This window comes from Podarcis gaigeae, assembly GCF_964106915.1.
Source record: "Podarcis gaigeae genome assembly, chromosome: 8".
In the NCBI taxonomy this organism is placed as follows: Eukaryota; Metazoa; Chordata; class Lepidosauria; order Squamata; family Lacertidae; genus Podarcis; species Podarcis gaigeae.
In genome coordinates, this window is record NC_139684.1 from 82333306 (window position 1) to 82351609 (window position 18304).

The following is an 18304-nucleotide window of genomic DNA, read 5'->3' on the forward strand; positions in this document are numbered from 1 at the left end:
GGCTATGATAAAGTGGGCACAGGACATAGGGTATAACATTATGTTTGAGGACTGGGAAAGATTGTGGACTACTGGGCTGAACTTCACTGCTTGTAATGCTTTGAAAGAAAATGTAATGAAAATGATATACAGATGGTACATGACCCCAGTCAAACTTGCAAAAATATACCACTTGTCTGATAATAAATGTTGGAAGTGTAAGGAAAATGAAGGAACGTTCTTTCACCTTTGGTGGACTTGCCCTAGAGTGAAGGCTTTCTGGGAAATGATATATAACGAGCTGAAAAAGGTATTTAAGTATACCTTCCCTAAGAAACCAGAGGCCTTCCTTTTGGGTATTGTTGGCCAGAGTGTGCAAAAGAAGGATCAAACTTTTTTTATGTATGCTACAACAGCAGCAAGGATACTTCTCGCTAAGCACTGGAAAACTCAAGATCTACCCACACTGGAAGAATGGCAGATGCAACTGATGGACTATATGGAATTGGCCGAGATGATGGGCAGAATCCGAGACCTGGGAGAGGAGACGGTAGAAGAAGATTGGAAAAAATTCAAGATTTACTTGCAAAAATATTGTAAATTGTATGAATGCTAAGCAGGATGCTTGATTATAAACAACTTGGCACCATTAAAATAGATGAAGTGAATTAGGAAGATAAGTTAAATGCAAGAAAAAACAATTTTTTAGATAACTATTTGGATAAGTTTAATTTTTTAAGGAGTAAGATTAAGGTATCTAAAATTTGAGACATAACATTGGAAACTAGACAGTAAGGATGAAACAAGGTGATAAATTGCTGGAGTAATTTTATAACTTGAAACGTAGGAGCGGGAGATGTGAGGAAGTCCAAAGGAAATAAGAAAATATGTTATGATATGTAATATTCTTGTTTGTGTTTTTATATTGTAACCAAAAAACCTTTAATAAATATTATTTAAAAAAAAAAGATCGTGAAATGTTGATTGAGATCATTCTTTCGCAATACTCTGAGGAGATGGAGTCTCTTTTGGGCTTTCTTAACCACCTGGGTTGTATTGATTTTCCAAGTAAGGTCTTCACTGAGATAAACTCCTAGGAATTTAAAGGAAGAGACTCTCTCCACACAGCCCTTAGAATAAATTTCTTAGAAGTAAATTCCATTGATGCTTTTACTGCTGTTATTATTGCTGTGTTAAAAAAGCAGAGACATCACCTTGCCAACAAAGGTCTGTATAGTTAAAGCTATGGTTTTCCCAGTAGTGATGTATGGAAGTGAGAGCTGGACCATAAAGAAGGCTGATCGCCGAAGAATAGATGCTTTTGAATTATGGTGCTGGAGGAGACTCTTGAGAGTCCCATGGACTGCAAGAAGATCAAACCTATCCATTCTGAAGGAAATCAGCCCTGAGTGCTCGATGGAAGGACAGATCCTGAAGCTGAAGCTCCAATACTTTGGCCACCTCATGAGAAGAGAAGACTCCCTGGAGAAGACCCTGATGTTGGGAAAGATGGAGGGCACAAGGAGAAGGGGACAACAGAGTATGAGATGGTTGGACAGTGTTCTCAAAGCTACGAACATGAGTCTGACCAAACTGCGGGAGGCAGTGGAAGACAGGGGTGCCTGGGATGCTCTGGTCCATGGGGTCACGAAGAGTCGGACACGACTAAACAACAACAACAACATATTTTCATGTACACCACCCAGGTTTCGGCAAATAGGTTTGGGGTTTATGGGGCTGTGTTAAGGGGGGGTAGCACCTCTGTTAGAGGACACGTGCTCCTTCTGGGGTAGTTTGTCCACCTTTGGTCCCCACCCTGCACTCAGCTCTAACCTGTGGCTTCTAGAAGCTGTCAGCCGCACTCCAGGAATGGTTTCAACTGGCTACCCAAACCAGGTAGCCAGAAAGGCTCTGACAGATTGAGCAGATGAGACCAAGAGTGGATCCAACAGTCAAGAGGGTGTTTTCTGCACATCTTCTCAAGAAACGCTCTCTGGATTCAGAAAACCGAAGTAACTGGCAATTACTAGGGAAATTTGTTGGACAAATGACATCCCATCAATCCCACTTCTTGCCAAATCACAGATGCAAAGTCTTAACAGGATGAGAAATGGCAGAAAACAACATCAAGCAGACACCACTTGTTGCTCAGGCCCGAGGGAAGAAACTTGTGTGTGTGGTTTGGGAGCTGCATGGCCAGGGAAAAAACAATGCTATCCAGGGTTGGAAAGACTGCAGAGAGAATAATTGGGTGCACTCTTCCCACCTTAAATCAAATCTATGCTTCCAGGTGCCACAAGAAAGCGGCAGAGATAGCGCAGGATAGTGCGCACCCCGGAAATGATCTCTTTCAGCTTCTGCCTTCTGGGAGAAGGTACAGGGTTATAAAGACCAGGACTAGCCGCCTGAGAAGCAGTTTCGACACAAATGCAGTTCTTGTTCTAAACACAGCATAAGGGGTCTCTATAGTATAGTGTATTTTAAAATGGGGTTTCAGAGGTTTTAGGGGTTTTTGAATGTTTTATGTAGTTTTTATGTAGTTTTATAGTAGTTTTATGTAGTTTTTCTGTAGTTTTATGTAGTTTTTCAATTTCATTGTTCTGCATGGGATAATGACAATAAAGATATCGTATACCGTATATCTTGTGCTGTTCTGTGCTGTCTTCGCTGCTAGCACTGAACCTCGCAGTTCCCATCTTTGGCCAGATTCAGCTGACATCTTTAATTCACACATGGTTTTCTTGATTTCTTCATGCCTGTGTTGTCCTTTAGCAAAAGCGCAGAGTTTGCACTCTGAATCACTGGAACAGATAGCGCTGTGCTTTCACCCCGCCTCTTAGTGGAAACAAGCACTTTATTTGCACCACACAGAATACGCACCTGGTTTGCAGGAGATGTTAGTGGGTTGGAAGAGCTGAAAAATATTTCACATCTAGCAAGCAATGTGCCATTTTGGTATCAGAAAGTACATGGGTAGACAAGTCTAAAAACCCCAGGACAAACAATACTTCAGTGTGTATCTGAAGAAGTGTGCATGCACACGAAAGCTCATACCAAGAACTGACTACCCCAGGACACAAATTTTCACAGCCCTCTGGCAGCTATGACAGCTCATTGACAAGAAGTATACTGGATTCTCACCAAACTAAGCTTCGTAGATCAAATTATACATGGGGAAGCTTAGTTTGGTCGGTATACCAAATTTCACCCATGTACCGTCTGAAACCAAAGGGGCCCACTGGTTGCCAGATGTGAAATATATTGGCATCCTTTTCAGTTCTACCCCATTATATTCAACCTTGCTTAAAAACCTCCAAGGAAAGACCCAAATGAGCAGAGAACATTACCATAGCTGTGTCAGATGTTTCTCCCATTCTGGTTCTGTGGGAAGAGGGTGGAGAATGGAGCGTTGCATTCATGTTCGTGCAAAAGGGCTTAATGTGCCTTTATCCATAACTGGGGTCAGGGCAGGGCTGTGATTTACTGTAGAGCTGTGATTGAAAGCCGAGTTTGTCGCACAAAATCAGCTTGGCATTTTCCTTATGCACAGATGTTGCCCGATTGGTTGTGCTGGGGTGTGGCTGACTTACTGTGGCACATCAAAGTCGAACAGCGAAAGCAGGCGGCTGTTGCCCTGCAAGGCGTGCGTGTCTTGCGTGACAGTTCTGTGAATCAAAAGCAAAGGCAGACCACACACGGGGGCTATGCCATCTTTCATTTGCAAGGCAGCATCATGAGATCAAAGCACAATCCTGCATGCCAGGCCAGTTCTGATCAGAAGGGCTAGGCCTGACTGCTCTTGTCTTCAAGTATATACAATATAAGCAAGCCATTATGTCGAGAGTCTGTAAACTCAATGCCAGCAGGGATCAGAAACCAGAAAATTGGTTTCTACCCCCTCCTAGTGGACCCACAGAAAATAACATGGCTCCCCTTTGACACCTTTTTCCCCAAGCTGATGCCCTCCAGAGGCGATGTGCTGTTAGGGGAGGGGTCGTGCATCTGGTGGGTGACACATCATGCTCCTTCTGGGGTCATTTGTCCACCTTTGGGTCCCACCCTGCAGTCAGATGGAGCGGACCAGACTAAGAGAGGGTCCAAAGGTCAAGAAGGCAGTTTCTGCACAGGTTCTTGAGGGAAGTGAGGGGCAGGTGGGGCTCATCAGCTCCACCTAGGTAACTATCTAGGAAAACTCTCATCCTAAACCAGGGATCAACAATTTTTTTTCCGCAGGGGGCCGGTCCCTCAGACCTTGTGGAGGGCCGGACTCTCTCTCTCTCTCTCTCCAGTGGTACCTCTGGTTGCGAATGGGATCTGTTCCAGAGCCCCCTTCGCGACCTGAAAGGAACACAACCCACGTCTGCGCACTCGCGGATCACAATTCGGCGCTCCTGCGCATGCGCATGACGTCATTTTGCACATCTGCGCATGCGCGACTGGCGAAACCCGGAGGTAACCCTTTCTGGTACTTCCGGGTCGCCGCGGGACGCAACCTGAAAAAACGTATCATGAAGCAAACGTAACGAGGTATGACTGTATATATATAATCATAAACACTGAATTCCTATGCACACTGTGAGGGGTACAAGTAGTCCTGCCCCCCCAACCCCAGTGCCAGCCGCCTTCTCGGTTTGCCACCTGCCTCATTCACCGAAGGGCTGGCGGTGGCACTGCGAAACAGTGGCGTAGCGTGGGGGGTGCAGGGGGGGCAGGCCGCACCGGCCGCAACATCTGGGGGTTAGGGTTAGGGGGCGCAAATCCACGGATTAGGGGCGCAAATCCACGGGTTAGGGGGCGCAAATTACTTGCCTTGCCCCGGGTGCTGACAACCCACGCTACGCCACTGCCGCAAAACAGGCTTCCTCCCCGCCTAGAGAAAGAAGGCGCTGCTCTTATCTTCCCAGGGGCTGCTGCTGCCTGCCCCCCACCACCACCACTGCTGTTCTCATGAAGCGGGTAGGCAGAGAGAGCTCATCCACTCCACTCTCTGGCCCCCAGGAGCACCAGGGTGGCGGTGGCAGGAGGAAGAGGCCAAGCGGCGACTCTGCCAATCAAACCAGACACGGCGTTTGATTGGCAGAGACATCCCCGCGCCATGTTGAGGTAAACCAGGCACAACGTTTGATTGGCAGAGCTGCCACCGCTCGGCCTCTTCCTTCTGTCACCATTGCCGGGAGTCTCGGCTTCACAGCGGGTTCCGGCTTCGCGGTGCGGGCCGGATTTACAAGCCTGTGGGGCCGCATCTAGCCCCCGGGCCTTAGTTTGCTGACTCCTGTCCTAAACCTCCCCTGCCTTGTGGGATATACAGTGGTACCTTGAGTTAAGAACTTAATTCGTTCTGGAGGTCCGTTCTTAACCTGAAACTGTTCTTAACCTGAAGCACCACTTTAGCTAATGGGGCCTCCCGCTGCCGCCGGAGCACAATTTCTGTTCTCATCCTGAAGCAAAGTTCTTAAACCTGGGTACTATTTCTGGGTTAGCAGAGTCTGTACAGTGGTAACTCTGGTTATGTACACAATTCGTTCCGGAGGTCTGTACTTAACCTGAAACTGTTCTTAACCTGAAGCACCACTTTAGCTAATGGGGCCTCCTGTTGCCGCCGGAGCACAATTTCTGTTCTCATCTGGAAGCAAAGTTCTTTAACCTGGGTACTATTTCTGGGTTAACGGAGTCTGTAACCTGAAGCGTATGTAACCTGAAGCGTCTGTAACCCAAGGTACCACTGTATATCACCACCTCAGAGGGAAAAGGCTAAAGTGTAAACCCTACACAAATCTGGAGTGGAGCCTCTGTGATGGTTGAATGGCACCTAGTAGGCGTCCTTCCAGAAGCTCTTGCAGCCACGCTGCAGCGAGGCCGAGAGCGGGGTCCTGTCATCTGGGCAGCCCAGGACCTCCAAGCACAGTGGCGTAGCGTGGGGGTGCAGGGGGGGCCGTCCACACTGGGTGCAACATCTGGGGGGGGCACGCTCAAGACTCGAGTGCTAAAATCCATGGGTTAGGGGGTGCAAATTACTTGCCTTGCCCCGGGTGCTGACAACCCACGCTACGCCGCTGTCCATGCACACTGCCCAGACCTGCGCCCCAGGGAGGTCAGGAAAGACAAACCACAACCAAAACAGTGGCAAAATTACAATTTTGGCATTGTGCAGATTAAATCTTGAGGTATCAGCCTTAATGGCTGCGCTACAGAAGATACAACAGGGTAAAAACTCATTCAAAGAAAAGGAAAAAGCTTGGATAGAACTTGATCTTTAGAAAAGAACGTGTTGCCACGTGGAATCAACAGTATGCTTGTCAGATTACATTTCCTACAGAATAAACATTGAGAAGATCATAGAAATAACTCTTCAGAATTTATGCCATTCAAAAGACAGTTCAAGGAAGCTATAATTTAGATACTGCCACCAAAGCTATAATTTAGATACTGCCGCAAAAATTATTATGGTCACGAAACAAGAAGACAGAACAATTATTCTGGATAATCTAAATGTCAGCATGAAATCCAGTTGTTAAAAAATAAGGCCCAGCTCAAATTTGCCATTATAGCTAATATGTGTGTAGAATCTGGACTAGTATTCCTTTCTACGTAGATTATTTTATGCCTGAATTTGACAAATCCCTGAATTAATCCACCTCTTTATGAAGTTGCCATGCGTAATATAATAGATTCTATGTCTGACGGAGGAGGCAGAAAGTGAAGCAGCCCTTTCAAAACCCAGAATAAACATCTGGAAGATAAACCTGCCCAGGCAATCGCTAAACAATCTGCTGTGCGAAAATGTTTGGAAGGTAAAGGGACCTTTTCATCAATGGGAGAGGAAGATGAGGACTGCAAAAGCCTAAGGAATAGCCCTAATGAAGCTGTAGTAAATTAATTTGTACTACAGTGGAACCTTGGTTCTCAAACTTAATCCATTCTGGTAGTCCATTCCAAAACCAAAGTGTTCCAAAACCAAAGCGGACTTTCCCATAGAAAGTAATGCAAAATGGATTAATCCGTTCCAGACTTTCAAAAACAACCCCTAAAACAGCAATTTAACATGAATTTTACTATCTAACGAGACCATTGATCCATAAAATGAAAGCAATAATCAATGTACTGTACTGTAAAATAAATAAGACAGTATTGTACATGATTTTTAAAAAATGTAAAAATTGCTTACCTGCAGTGATGATATCCTGATTTTATCCATTTCCGCAGTCACACAATCAATCAATCAATCAATCAATCAATCAATCAGTGGCTAAACCGGGTTGCACACCGTCACAAAAACAAATTAACCGGAAAAAGCCTCAAAAACAAAAATGCAAAATAAATAGCAAAATCCAAAGCACCAAACTTATTCTCTGCTGTCTTCTACTTAAACCGCCTTTGTTTTGTTTCGGTATTAACTCACTAGTTCATGAATCAAATAAGTTTTAATTAAATAGCAAGTCAGTTGCTTTATTTGCTATTCAATAAGTTCATATGTAAAGCGTTGCATCAGATTTTATTATTAATCAATGGAACGCAGGAAATTATTTATTTATTAGATTTCTATACCACTTTATATTTTTAATAAAAATCTCAAAGCGGTTTACAGCATATTAAATCAATAAATCAATAAAACAATAGCCGGGCAATGTTCCTCCGGCCTCATGAGGAGCCTCTTCAGTAGGGCTGGGTGAGTGTGGGCCAGGCGGAAAGGAACGAGAAACTCACGTGCTTTTAACAGTATGGTTATAGGGAGCAGTGTGTATAAAATATTGAATGTAATGGGGTTATTAAGGTAATTGTATCAGAATTATTATGGGGATGTTAAGGAGGGAGAGGGGGAAAGGGAGAGTGTGGAATTCTGGTGGTGGGTGGTGATTGGATGAGGATTTGAAAGGGAGTTTGAATGTGGGATGCGGGTGGCACTGTGGGTTAAACCACAGAGCCTAGGGCTTGCCGAGATCGGCGGTTCGAATCCCTGCGACAGGGTAAGCTCCTGTTACTCGGTCCCTGCTCCTGCCAACCTAGCAGTTCGAAAGCATGTCAAAAGGGAATGGATTTGCTGATTAGATAATGAAATTAGAATACAGAAGGGGGAGGTATGAGGAGGTCGGGGAAATTAGGTTTAAGAAAATAAGGATTGAAATTATACTTGTTTCTTTTTGTTTGTTTGTTTTTCTTGTTTGTGTATGTGTATGTTTTTTTATGGTTGTTTATGTGTTTATTGGAAACTTTAATAAATATTATTAAAAAAACAAAACAAAAACGAAAGCATGTCAAAGTGCAAGTAGATAAATAGGTACCGCTCCGGCGGGAAGGTAAACGGCGTTTCTGTGCGCTGCTCTGGTTCGCCAGAAGCGGCTTAGTCATGCTGGCCACAAAGCAATGACAAACCTAGACAGCATCTTAAAAAGTAGAGACATCACCTTGCCAACAAAGGTCCGTATAGTAAAAGCCATGGTTTTCCCAGGAGTGATGTATGGAAGTGAAAGCTGGACCATAAAGAAGGCTGATCGCCGAAGAATTGATGCTTTTGAATTATGGTGCTGGAGGAGACTCTTGAGAGTCCCATGGACTGCAAGAAGATCAAACCTATCCATTCTTAAGGAAATCAGCCCTGAGTGCTCACTGGAAGGACAGATCTTGAAGCTGAGGCTCCAATACTTTGGCCACCTCATGAGAAGAGAAGACTCCCTAGAAAAGACCCTGATGTTGGGAAAGATGGAGGGCACAAGGTGAAGGGGACGACAGAGGACGAGATGGTTGGACAGTGTTCTCAAAGCTACCAGCATGAGTTTGACCAAACTGTGGGAGGCAGTGGAAGACAGGAGTGCCTGGCGTTCTCTGGTCCAGGGGGTCACGAAGAGTCGGACACGACTAAACGACTAAACAACAACAACAACTCTTGCTCCTTTTATTAAATGGTGGTTCTGACAATCCTTTGAGGGAAGCCATGTTTAAAATGGGGTGATCCTGCTGTACACACACAGTGCAGAGATGGCCTTCTGAGATTTGTCTAGCTCCAAGAAGGCTCTAGCTAGGAAGCCAACTTTTTGCGTACCAAAAGCCAGCCAGCCCAGGGCCACCTAGAGAGGGTCAGCCAGGATCCATTTGATTGCAGGATTCAGATCCACATTGGGATAGAGGTCAGCAAGGGGTTGCTATCAAGGACCTCTCAGCTCACGATGGGGAAAAATAGACCCCAACTCATACACAGCCTTTCCATTGACCGGCCCCACAGTTATTCCTCCATAACGGATATGTTCTTGCCATGGTAAGAACAATGGTCGCACAAGCACAATGAACCCGTGTGTGTGTGTGAGAGAGAGAGAGAGAGAGAGAGAGAGAGAGAGAGAGAGACTTCTGTGCCCTCAAACATCCCCCCTATTGAATGGAATGAGTTTGGGGTGGGGTGGGTGGGGTTTACATAATATTTTATAGTTGAAGTGAAAAGGGACAAGAATTGCTTAATAGTTCCTTTTTTTGCATTTGTTTAAAAACCAATAAAAAAATTTGTTAAAAAAATAAGGATGGAAGAATGCCGTGTATTTAACTCCCCAGACCAACAAAAGGAAGAAAAAACCAGAAGAGAAATGTCTAAACCAATAGAGGTTATTCAGAACTGTTTCAGAAAATTAGTCCAAAAACAGGCAAATGTGGCCGTTCATTTTACCTACAAACCTAGAACACCAGGCTGCCAGCTGACATTTTGGGCCAGCTGGGCCCTTTCCCCTCACCTCCTCCTGTGAGAGGATATTTATTTGCCAGGCTCCATGTGGACTTTCAAAAAGGCCCTGGGAAAATTGATCAATATCTTAGTGCATTTCCCCCCTAATAGACACCCACCCTGTATGTCATTTTGCCAAATGTACACATTTTTTGCAATGTCGTTCCCCTAAAACAATGCCTTTGCGCAGGTTGTTTTCCCAAATACGTGCATATCCACCTCCTTGTTGTCGTCGTAGTTACAGCATCTGCCTTCCTAAATAAATCTTTGTGTACTGTTTTAGTTCTATGAGTTTTCTACGATTACTTTTTAATGTAATTCTATGATTCCTTTTTAATGATCACCTATTTTTTAAAAAAATTAGAGGCGGATTCTACTAATTCTGTCACAGCTACGGCTTAAAGAACTGTGAACGTCATTTGAAATTGTCCGATCTATCGCTGCTCCTCGGAGGACTCCAAAGCCCCGCAATTTATACAATTGTTAGCTTTGCTTAAGTCATTTGGTTGATGGGGGACCTCCACCTTGTTTTCTGACCACGGAGAATCCTCCTCTTCCTCTGGGGCTTCCGAGATCTCAGCAGCCATGGCCCGTTCGCAATTATGCCAGTTTTGCAGCCATGTGGACTAGAAACCTGATTCAAATACAAAAACGAAATCCCGCACCCAATGTACGGCCATCCGGGTGGCATGCCTGGAGACAGCATACCTCGTCGCGGACAGGTAGCCCCTACCTTTGTCTGCAGTGATGCCAGCGAGATGTCTCAGGTTAAAGGTTCGAGAACTGAGCCTCCCCTCTCAAACCAATTCACCGCTTCCAATAACTTGGACTGCCTGCTTCTTCGCTCCTGCTGTTTGGTTAGACTCCTGGAGAGGAGGGGCTGGCTCCTTCGCCCCTACCCACCCACCCACTCCACCTCCATTGCCGTAGGTGGAGCACTTAAATCCCTGATAAGGTGCAGACTTTGAGATAAAAGGAGGAGAAGGCCCCTTGAATCATCACCGCTGCAGAGTCCGTCTGGAAGAGGGGTGGGAAAGAATAGCAGGTCAAAGAGTGTGTGTGTGGGGGGGGGGGTACCTCAGCATTCAGCTCTAAATCCTCCATCTTTTGGGGGGGGGGGAATAATCCGTCCACATGGAAGACCTCAAAACGTTTGCTGCGGAGGCACTGGAAGATTTTGCCCAGTTTATGCCCGGCACCCACCAGCCTACATTGGGAGGCTCCAGGTTCTCCATCGGCAACTGCCTGCCTCCGAACTCCATGCTGGGATGCTACCCAGGGGCATTCCCAGGCCCAGCAGAGCTGCCCGCCTACCCCCAGGAGAACTTCAGGAACGGGGTGGCCCACGCAGAGTGGTACTCCTCTGGCACCGCGGACGGACCCTACCCTTCATGTAAGTGATGTACCCTCTTAGCTACCCTTCATGTAAGTGATGTACACCAAAGTGTTGGTGCTGACCTTTAAAGCCCTAAATGGCCTCGGACCAGTATAGCTGAAGGAGCGTCTCCATCCATATCTTTCTGCCCGGACGTTGAGGTCCAGCGCCGAGGGCCTTCTGGCGGTTCCCTCACTGCAAGAAGCAAAGCTACAGGGAACTAGGCAGAGGGCCTTCTCGGTGGTGGTGCCCGCCCTGTGGAACACCCTCCCTTCAGATGTCAAAGAGATAAACAACTACCTGACATTCAGAAGACATCTGAAGGCAGCCCTGTTCAGGGAAGTTTTTAATGTGTGACATTTTAATGTATTTTTAATCTTTGCTGGAAGCAGCCCAGAGTGGCTGGGGAAACCCAGCCAGATGGGCGGGGTACAAATAGTAAATTATTATTATTATTGTTGTTGTTGTTATTATTAGCTGTCAGACGGGTTGCTGTTGTTACTTTTGCAAGCAAAATGTCTGTAGGGCAACTTGTGTGGGGCTGTCAGCGGGCTTCTGAACTGCCAAGTGGTGGAATAATGCTCTCAGAGGAGGCTGCCCGTCGCACCCCTGCAGGAGTTACGAACATGAGAAGAGCCTGTAGCTGGATCAGCCCAATGGCCCACCTAGTCTGTTCTCGAAGTGGCCTGCTAGATGCCTACGGGAAACCTGAGAGCGAGACCTGAGCGGGACTCTTCCCTCCTGGTATTCACATCTGAGTGTGGAGCAGAGCAAAGCCCTCAGGTCTAGTTGCCGTCGATAGATTTCTTCATGAATCTGTCCAATCCTCTTTTGAAAGCCATCCAAGTTAGTGGTCGTCCCTGCCTCTTGTGTCGGGGAGTTCCACAGGTGAACTACTCTGTGTGAAGAAGGGCTTTCTTTTATTTGTCTTAAATCTTCCAGGTTCGCCCCGGTCTTCCAACCAGGAATGGGGCCTACGTTTGATGTGGCAGGGAATGCCTCTTGTACTCTCAAAAAGTCAACCCCCTATTTTTGAAGCTACAGTTTGAATCCCCCTGCTATCAGAAGTTGGGGGAACCCTGCACTGGAACGGCTCAGAATGTCGGAAAGTTGTTATTATGTACAGAGGGAGTGTGGTGTAGTGGTTAGACTTTTAGACCAAAGAGTCCTGGTTGCTCACTGGGTGACCTAGAAACATAGCTGTCAACTTTTCCTTTTTCTTGTGAGGAATCCTATTCGGAATAAGGGAATTTCCCTTTAACAGCTATGTTACATTTGACAGCTATGCCTTTAAACAACTTAGGAAGCTGCTTTGTAGTGAGACAGACCAATGGCCTGGCTCAGTAATGTCTACACAGGTTGGCAGCAGCAGCAATTTCCACAGTTTCTGCTTGCAAAGCCTGCACTCTAGTACTGATCTATGGCCCGTCCTCTGCCTGCACCTAGTCTTCCTCGCAGGGTCATTGTGAGGACAGAAAGCACTCTGCACTCCTTGGAAGAAAAGTTAGGACAACCCCCCCCCCCCGATAGATTACAAATATATATTATGGTATGCAACCAAATCTTATACAGTGGTACCTTGTGTTACATATGCTTCAGGTTACATACGCTTCAGGTTACAGACTCCACTAACCCAGAAATATTACCTCAGGTTAAGAACTTTGCTTCAGGATGAGAACAGAAATCATGCTCCGGCGGCGCAGCAGCAGCAGGAGGCCCCATTAGCTAAAGTGGTGCTTCAGGTTAAGAACAGTTTCAGGTTAAGAACGGACCTCCGGAACGAATTAAGTACTTAACCTGAGGTACCACTGTATAATAAAATCAAACTCATTGTCCTCATGTCTATTTGTATGTAGTCAGAACAGCCCCTTTCACCACCCAAGAGGGAAGTATCAGTGGCCTTGGGGGAACCCCAGATTTGTGGGGAAACACATTAAGGGGGATCCGTCCACCCCCCAAAACCCAGCCCTATGACAACTGAGCATGCTCAGTGGCTTGGGATGCTGACTGTGGGTTTTGCACATGGGAACAAACTGAATGGAATGGAGAATTTCACTTTGGATAGTTCAATCGGTAGAGCACGAGACTCAACCTCAGGGCTGTGGGTTTGAGCCCCACGTTCGGCAAAAGATTCCTGCATGGTAGGGGGTTGGACCAGATGACCATTGGGGGCCCTTCCAACTCTACAATCTATGAAATAAAACATATTCTTTCCCACAAAGAACGGGGCCGGTAGAGCTACAATTCCCAGGGATATTTGGGGGAAATAATATCAGCTTTTGTCCTGGTTCCCCGGAGTCATCTGGCTGGCCGCTGTGAGAACAGAATGCTGGACTTGGTGGGCTACTGGCCGGATCCTGCAGCCAGTCTCTTCTTGTGTTCTTATCTTTTTAGTGAAAGTCCAGTATCTCTCACATTGGAAAATGGTGTCGGGAATTTTGCCAGCAAAAAAACCATTTGGCCCAGCATCCTATCCTTACAGATCCCCAGTATATTCAGTGCAGTGCTTTAACTCGAGTTCCCCCAAATAATTATGACAAACATAGCTTCCCTCTCATGGAGCTAAGATTTCCTTGACCTACTGATTACAGCATTATTTGGCAGAAGTCATGCGTTTTTAAGGTGCGTTGAATATGAATATATGGCATTGTCAACACCGCATGCTAACCAGCCGAGCTAAAATGAGGACCGGGCTTTTGATCGCCGGATCAAGGGCATCACTTTTGTTGAATTAATCAAACTAAAAATCTTTCGCTCTATAAGACGCACCAGACCACAAGACGCACCTAGTTGTTGGAGGAGGAAAACAAGAAAAAAAATATAATGAATCTCAGAAGCCAGAACAGCAAGAGGGATCGCTGTGCAGTGAAAGCAGCAATCCCTCTTGCTGTTCTGGCTTCTGTGATAGCTGTGCAGCCTGCATTCCCTCCATAAGACGCACACACATTTCCCCTTACTTTTTAGGAGGGAAAAAGTGAGTATTATAGAGCAAAAAATACGTAGATTTTGAAAAGTTGCACAATTAGTTGTTGTTATGAGTTTTATTGTGCTTCCTTGGTGGGTCATGCAAACCGCTATTCCGAACGATGAGCAGGGGTCACTGCAGATGCATTTATGGGGCTGAGAGAGAGTGACTGTTTGAAACTGCTGCTTTAAATGTATAGTGTGGATTTGCAAGGATCCACATGCTACGGAGAGCTCCCCCACCACCCAAAAATGGGACTCTGCATTTGATTATTATTATTTGATTATTTATTTGATTTCTATACCGCCTTCATCTGAAGATCTCAGGTTGGTTCACAAGATAAAAAGACAGTCGTACCTTGGATCCCAAACACCTTGGAACTTGGACGTTTTGGCTCCCGAACACCGCAAACCCGGAAGTGATTGTTCCGGTTTGCGAACATTCTTTTGGAACCCGAACGTCTGACGGGGCTTCCGTGGCTTCTGATTGGCTGCAGGAAACTAGAATTAGAAGCCGTGATTTGGTTTTCGAACGTTTTAGAAGTCTAACGGACTTCCGGAACGGATTCTGTTTGACTTCCAAGGTACGACTGTACAGGATAATTTTTGATTCCCAATGACAGCCTGACATGCTCTCATTCTTTCTCTCCCCTCCCCCAGTCCCCAGGTATGTGGGGACATCGGGGTTCAGCGTAGCTGGAGCCGACTGCCTGGGCTACATTGGCGAGGTGATGAAGCCGCCCTCGTTCTTCACCGGGAACCCGTCCAAAAGGAAGCGCCGGGTGCTGTTCACCCGGGCCCAGGTTCACGAGCTGGAGAAGAGGTTCGAGCTGCAGAGGTACCTGACCGCCCCAGAGCGTGAGCACTTAGCCACCGTCACCCGCCTCACCCCCAACCAGGTGAAGATCTGGTTCCAGAACCACCGATACAAGATGAAGAAGCAAGGCAAACAACAGGACCCCAAGACTGACTCGGGGCAGGAAGAACACCGAACCTGCGACAACGGTGTGGTTCCGCCACACCCAGGGGGTTACGGTTTTGCCGGGTCTCTGATGGAGGAGAAGTCCTTGTTAGGGTCTCCTTATCCCTTCCCCGGACTCGCACCCAGCACCCAGAGCTTATCCGCCAGTCCCAGTTCCAGCGCCGACTCTCAGCCTGGCACAAAGGCTGCCGAAAGCAGGCTTGGGTTCGGCAAGCCCTGGTAGCTGATGGAAGGGAGCGAGATTGGACCAGGCTGTGATGTACACCTGACAGCCTACGCAAACGGCTGCCTTGTCTTGTCGCACCGGTAGCACCCAGTGGACGGAGGCATCAGATGTGACTTGTGTGCCGTCAGGCTGGCCGCTCTGAAACCAGCTCAGATTTGCTTTTGTGCTATGGGTTAAACCACAGAGCCTAGGACTTGCCGATCAGAAGGTCGGCGGTTCGAATACCCGCGATGGGGTGAGCTCCCGTCGCTCAGTCCCTGCTCCTGCCCACCTAGCAGTTCGAAAGCACGTCAAAGTGCAAGTAGATAAATAGGTACCGCTCCAGCGGGAAGGTAAACGGCGTTTCCGTGCCAGAAGCGGCTTAGTCCTGCTGACCATATGACCCGGAAGCTGTACGCCGGCTCCCTCGGCCAATAAAGCAAGATGAGCGCCGCAACCCCAGAGTCGGTCACGACTGGACCTAATAGTCAGGGGTCCCTTTACCTTTACTTTACCAGGTCAGGGCTAGACATGACAAGACTGGAGCCAGGGCAAAACCTGCAGTAAATCACACCGTGCAAGTTGGAGTGGACTCTTTCTTGACAAAAATGGGATCTGCTCAGGCCTAGTGGGCAAAGCAACTTATCTCTGGCAGGTCTTGCCCCCATAATGCAGTTGCCGAGACTGAAAATCCCCGTCTCCCCACAGCTGCCTAAGTCCCCTCCTATCTAGGGTTTTCCCCAAGCAATCAGAGACTGCACCTGTGTGAAGCGAACATCTCCTCCACCCTCTTCATGCCTCTCCTGGTTCTGCAACGAGGTTCAGGGGGAAAGGGGAGCTTGTCACAGCAGAAGGGGCAGAACTCCCTGGTTTCTTCACCAGCCTCACTCATCTCTGCCTCTTGCGCACCCCTCCTCTCCAACCTTTGCTTCTGCCTCTGATTCTGGACTGCTTTCTGCCACAGATTCTCCCTGCTCACTAAGCCCTGTAAGTAAAAAGGCAGGCAGGATGGATGAAGGCAAGCTGAGGTTAGTAGGGCAGTACCCATTCACCTGAACGCAGGGTGAGTGAGGAGCCTTTTCCATCTGGCAGGACAGATCTTTGATTGGGCCAACTCTGATTGGTGGGCAGGACCACTCCTCTGTCAATCATCCAATACCCTAATGGTGGCAGTCAATGGACAGGTGAGCAGCCAGCGCAGCGACGTCTCCACCTGCCCCACACCTGACATCACCTATAATAATATGGGGCAAGTGGGATTGCTCTGGGGAAGACAAAATGGTGGGCCAGATTTGGCTCGCAGGCTGAGGGTTCCTCACCCCTGCTCTAACCGACCTTCACTCTGGCACTTTTTGGCTTTTGAGACAGAAGAGACCAGACTAAAACATCATGAGAAATCTTGGTGGGAAGATGAGGAGGAGCCAAGCTAACCACAGACTTAAACCAGCAAGTCCCAAACCATTTTAAACCCCGCAAAAACAAAACAAAAAAGGTTCGCTGCTTGGACCAGACACGTGCATCAGCTGCAGCTTTTCAGATCAGCCAGCGCTTCTGATCGATTGGTGCTCCAGGATCGATCGCTGTAGCTTTCTTGGGAAAAGGGAAAGATCCGTCAAATGGCTTTTGCTGATTTCTCTGCAGGCTCCCTTCTTATTGCTTTGTCGAAAGCAAATCAGCACAGATTATGGCAAGAGTGAGCAGGGGGAAATGGAACGCCAATTCTCTTTAGACCAGCCTTTGCTGGCCTGGTGTCCTGCTGGTGTCCCATCGTCTCTAACCATTGGTCATGCTGGCTGGGGCTGATGGGAGATAAATTTGCCTCTGACTGAACTACCAAGGTTTTTTTCGGGGGGGGGGGATAATTTGTTGTTAGGTGGTCAAATAGCAGGCAACAGCTCAGGGCTTGCTTGTTGTGCTGTGGTGACAGAGTGCCTGAATCCGCTTTAATTATGCAAAAAAATCTGCCTGAGTTTGAAAACCTCCTGGAAACAGGGACCGACTGGGCTCACCCTTTGGGATGCTGCCTGTCTAGCAGTTGCCCAGACGTGAAACTACTTGCCGTCGCTTCCTCTGGTACAGAAAAGTACTGCCGATTGCTATGCAGGAAGAAAGAAATTGTACACAACATTTAAGAGAACTCGGGAGAGACTGGGTACATTTGGTGCCTTATGGCAGAGCTCTATTTCAGATCAAACACAAACAGAACACACCTCAGGTTGCCTCTGGAACTCACCTGAGGAAACTGTAGACCACATGCAGACTAGACACATTTAAAGCACATTCGAAGCACATTCTTTTCCTCAAAGAATTCTGGGTACTGTAGTTTGCTGAGAGATGCTGGGAACAGTAGCTCAGCGGGGTGGGGGGTGGGGTTAAACTACAGTGCCCAGAATTCTTTGAGGGAGATAATGAGCTTTAAATGTGCTTTAAAGGTATAGCGTCCCCTTCTTTAGATTGTCCAATTCTGTTACATTCGTTTACTATGGATGTGTTCTACATCCTGCAAGTTTTACGAATTGTACACTCTGCCAAACCATGATTAGCCTGGGGTCTGGAAATTCCCGACCCCTGCTGTAAGGTACATTACCTGTACGCATGACATTTGGTGTATGTGGCGTGTGCTCTGTATCATAAAAGCAATTTTTAAAAAACCCCAGTTATGCCTTTTTAAAAAACAAGACAAAAAAAATTCCTTCCAGTAGCACCTTAAAGACCAATTAAGTCAGTTCTTGGTATGAGCTTTCGTGTGCATGCACACTTCTTCAGATACACTGAAGTGTGCATGCACCCGAAAGCTCATACCAAGAACTGACTTAGTTGGTCTTTAAGGTGCTACTGGAAGGAATTTTTTTTGTTTTGACTATGGCAGACCAACACGGCTACCTATCTGTAACTTAAAAAACAAGGCTAAAGATGAAACAGTGCCAGCATAAACCTGAGTGTTGCGCTGAGATAAAAGACAAGTATTACTCCAAATGTTGTTTTTATATGATATTGTAAGACTGGGCAACGTATAACGCAGCACAAACGTCATCCTGGAATACGCTATGCCAGGAACACTGTGAGCACTGTCCATTTCTCAACAAATTTGTTTGC

General features: G+C 46.9%; 2 protein-coding genes and 1 long non-coding RNA gene across 3 annotated transcripts in view; all 3 read left to right on the plus strand.

The window, feature by feature from the left end:
- The window catches only part of LOC310851829, a 305116-nt gene that overhangs the window by 208822 nt on the left and 77990 nt on the right, over positions 1-18304 (plus strand). The window lies entirely within an intron of this gene.
- The window catches only part of LOC310851616 (gap junction delta-2 protein-like), a 175706-nt gene that overhangs the window by 124159 nt on the left and 33243 nt on the right, over positions 1-18304 (plus strand). The window lies entirely within an intron of this gene.
- LOC310851633 (homeobox protein Nkx-2.4-like) lies at positions 10661-17874 on the plus strand. Its single transcript, XM_083754225.1, has 2 exons — positions 10661-11075; positions 14682-17874. Exons 1-2 carry the CDS (start codon positions 10817-10819, stop codon positions 15224-15226), a joined length of 804 nt encoding a protein of 267 aa, XP_083610351.1. The 5' UTR covers positions 10661-10816; the 3' UTR covers positions 15227-17874.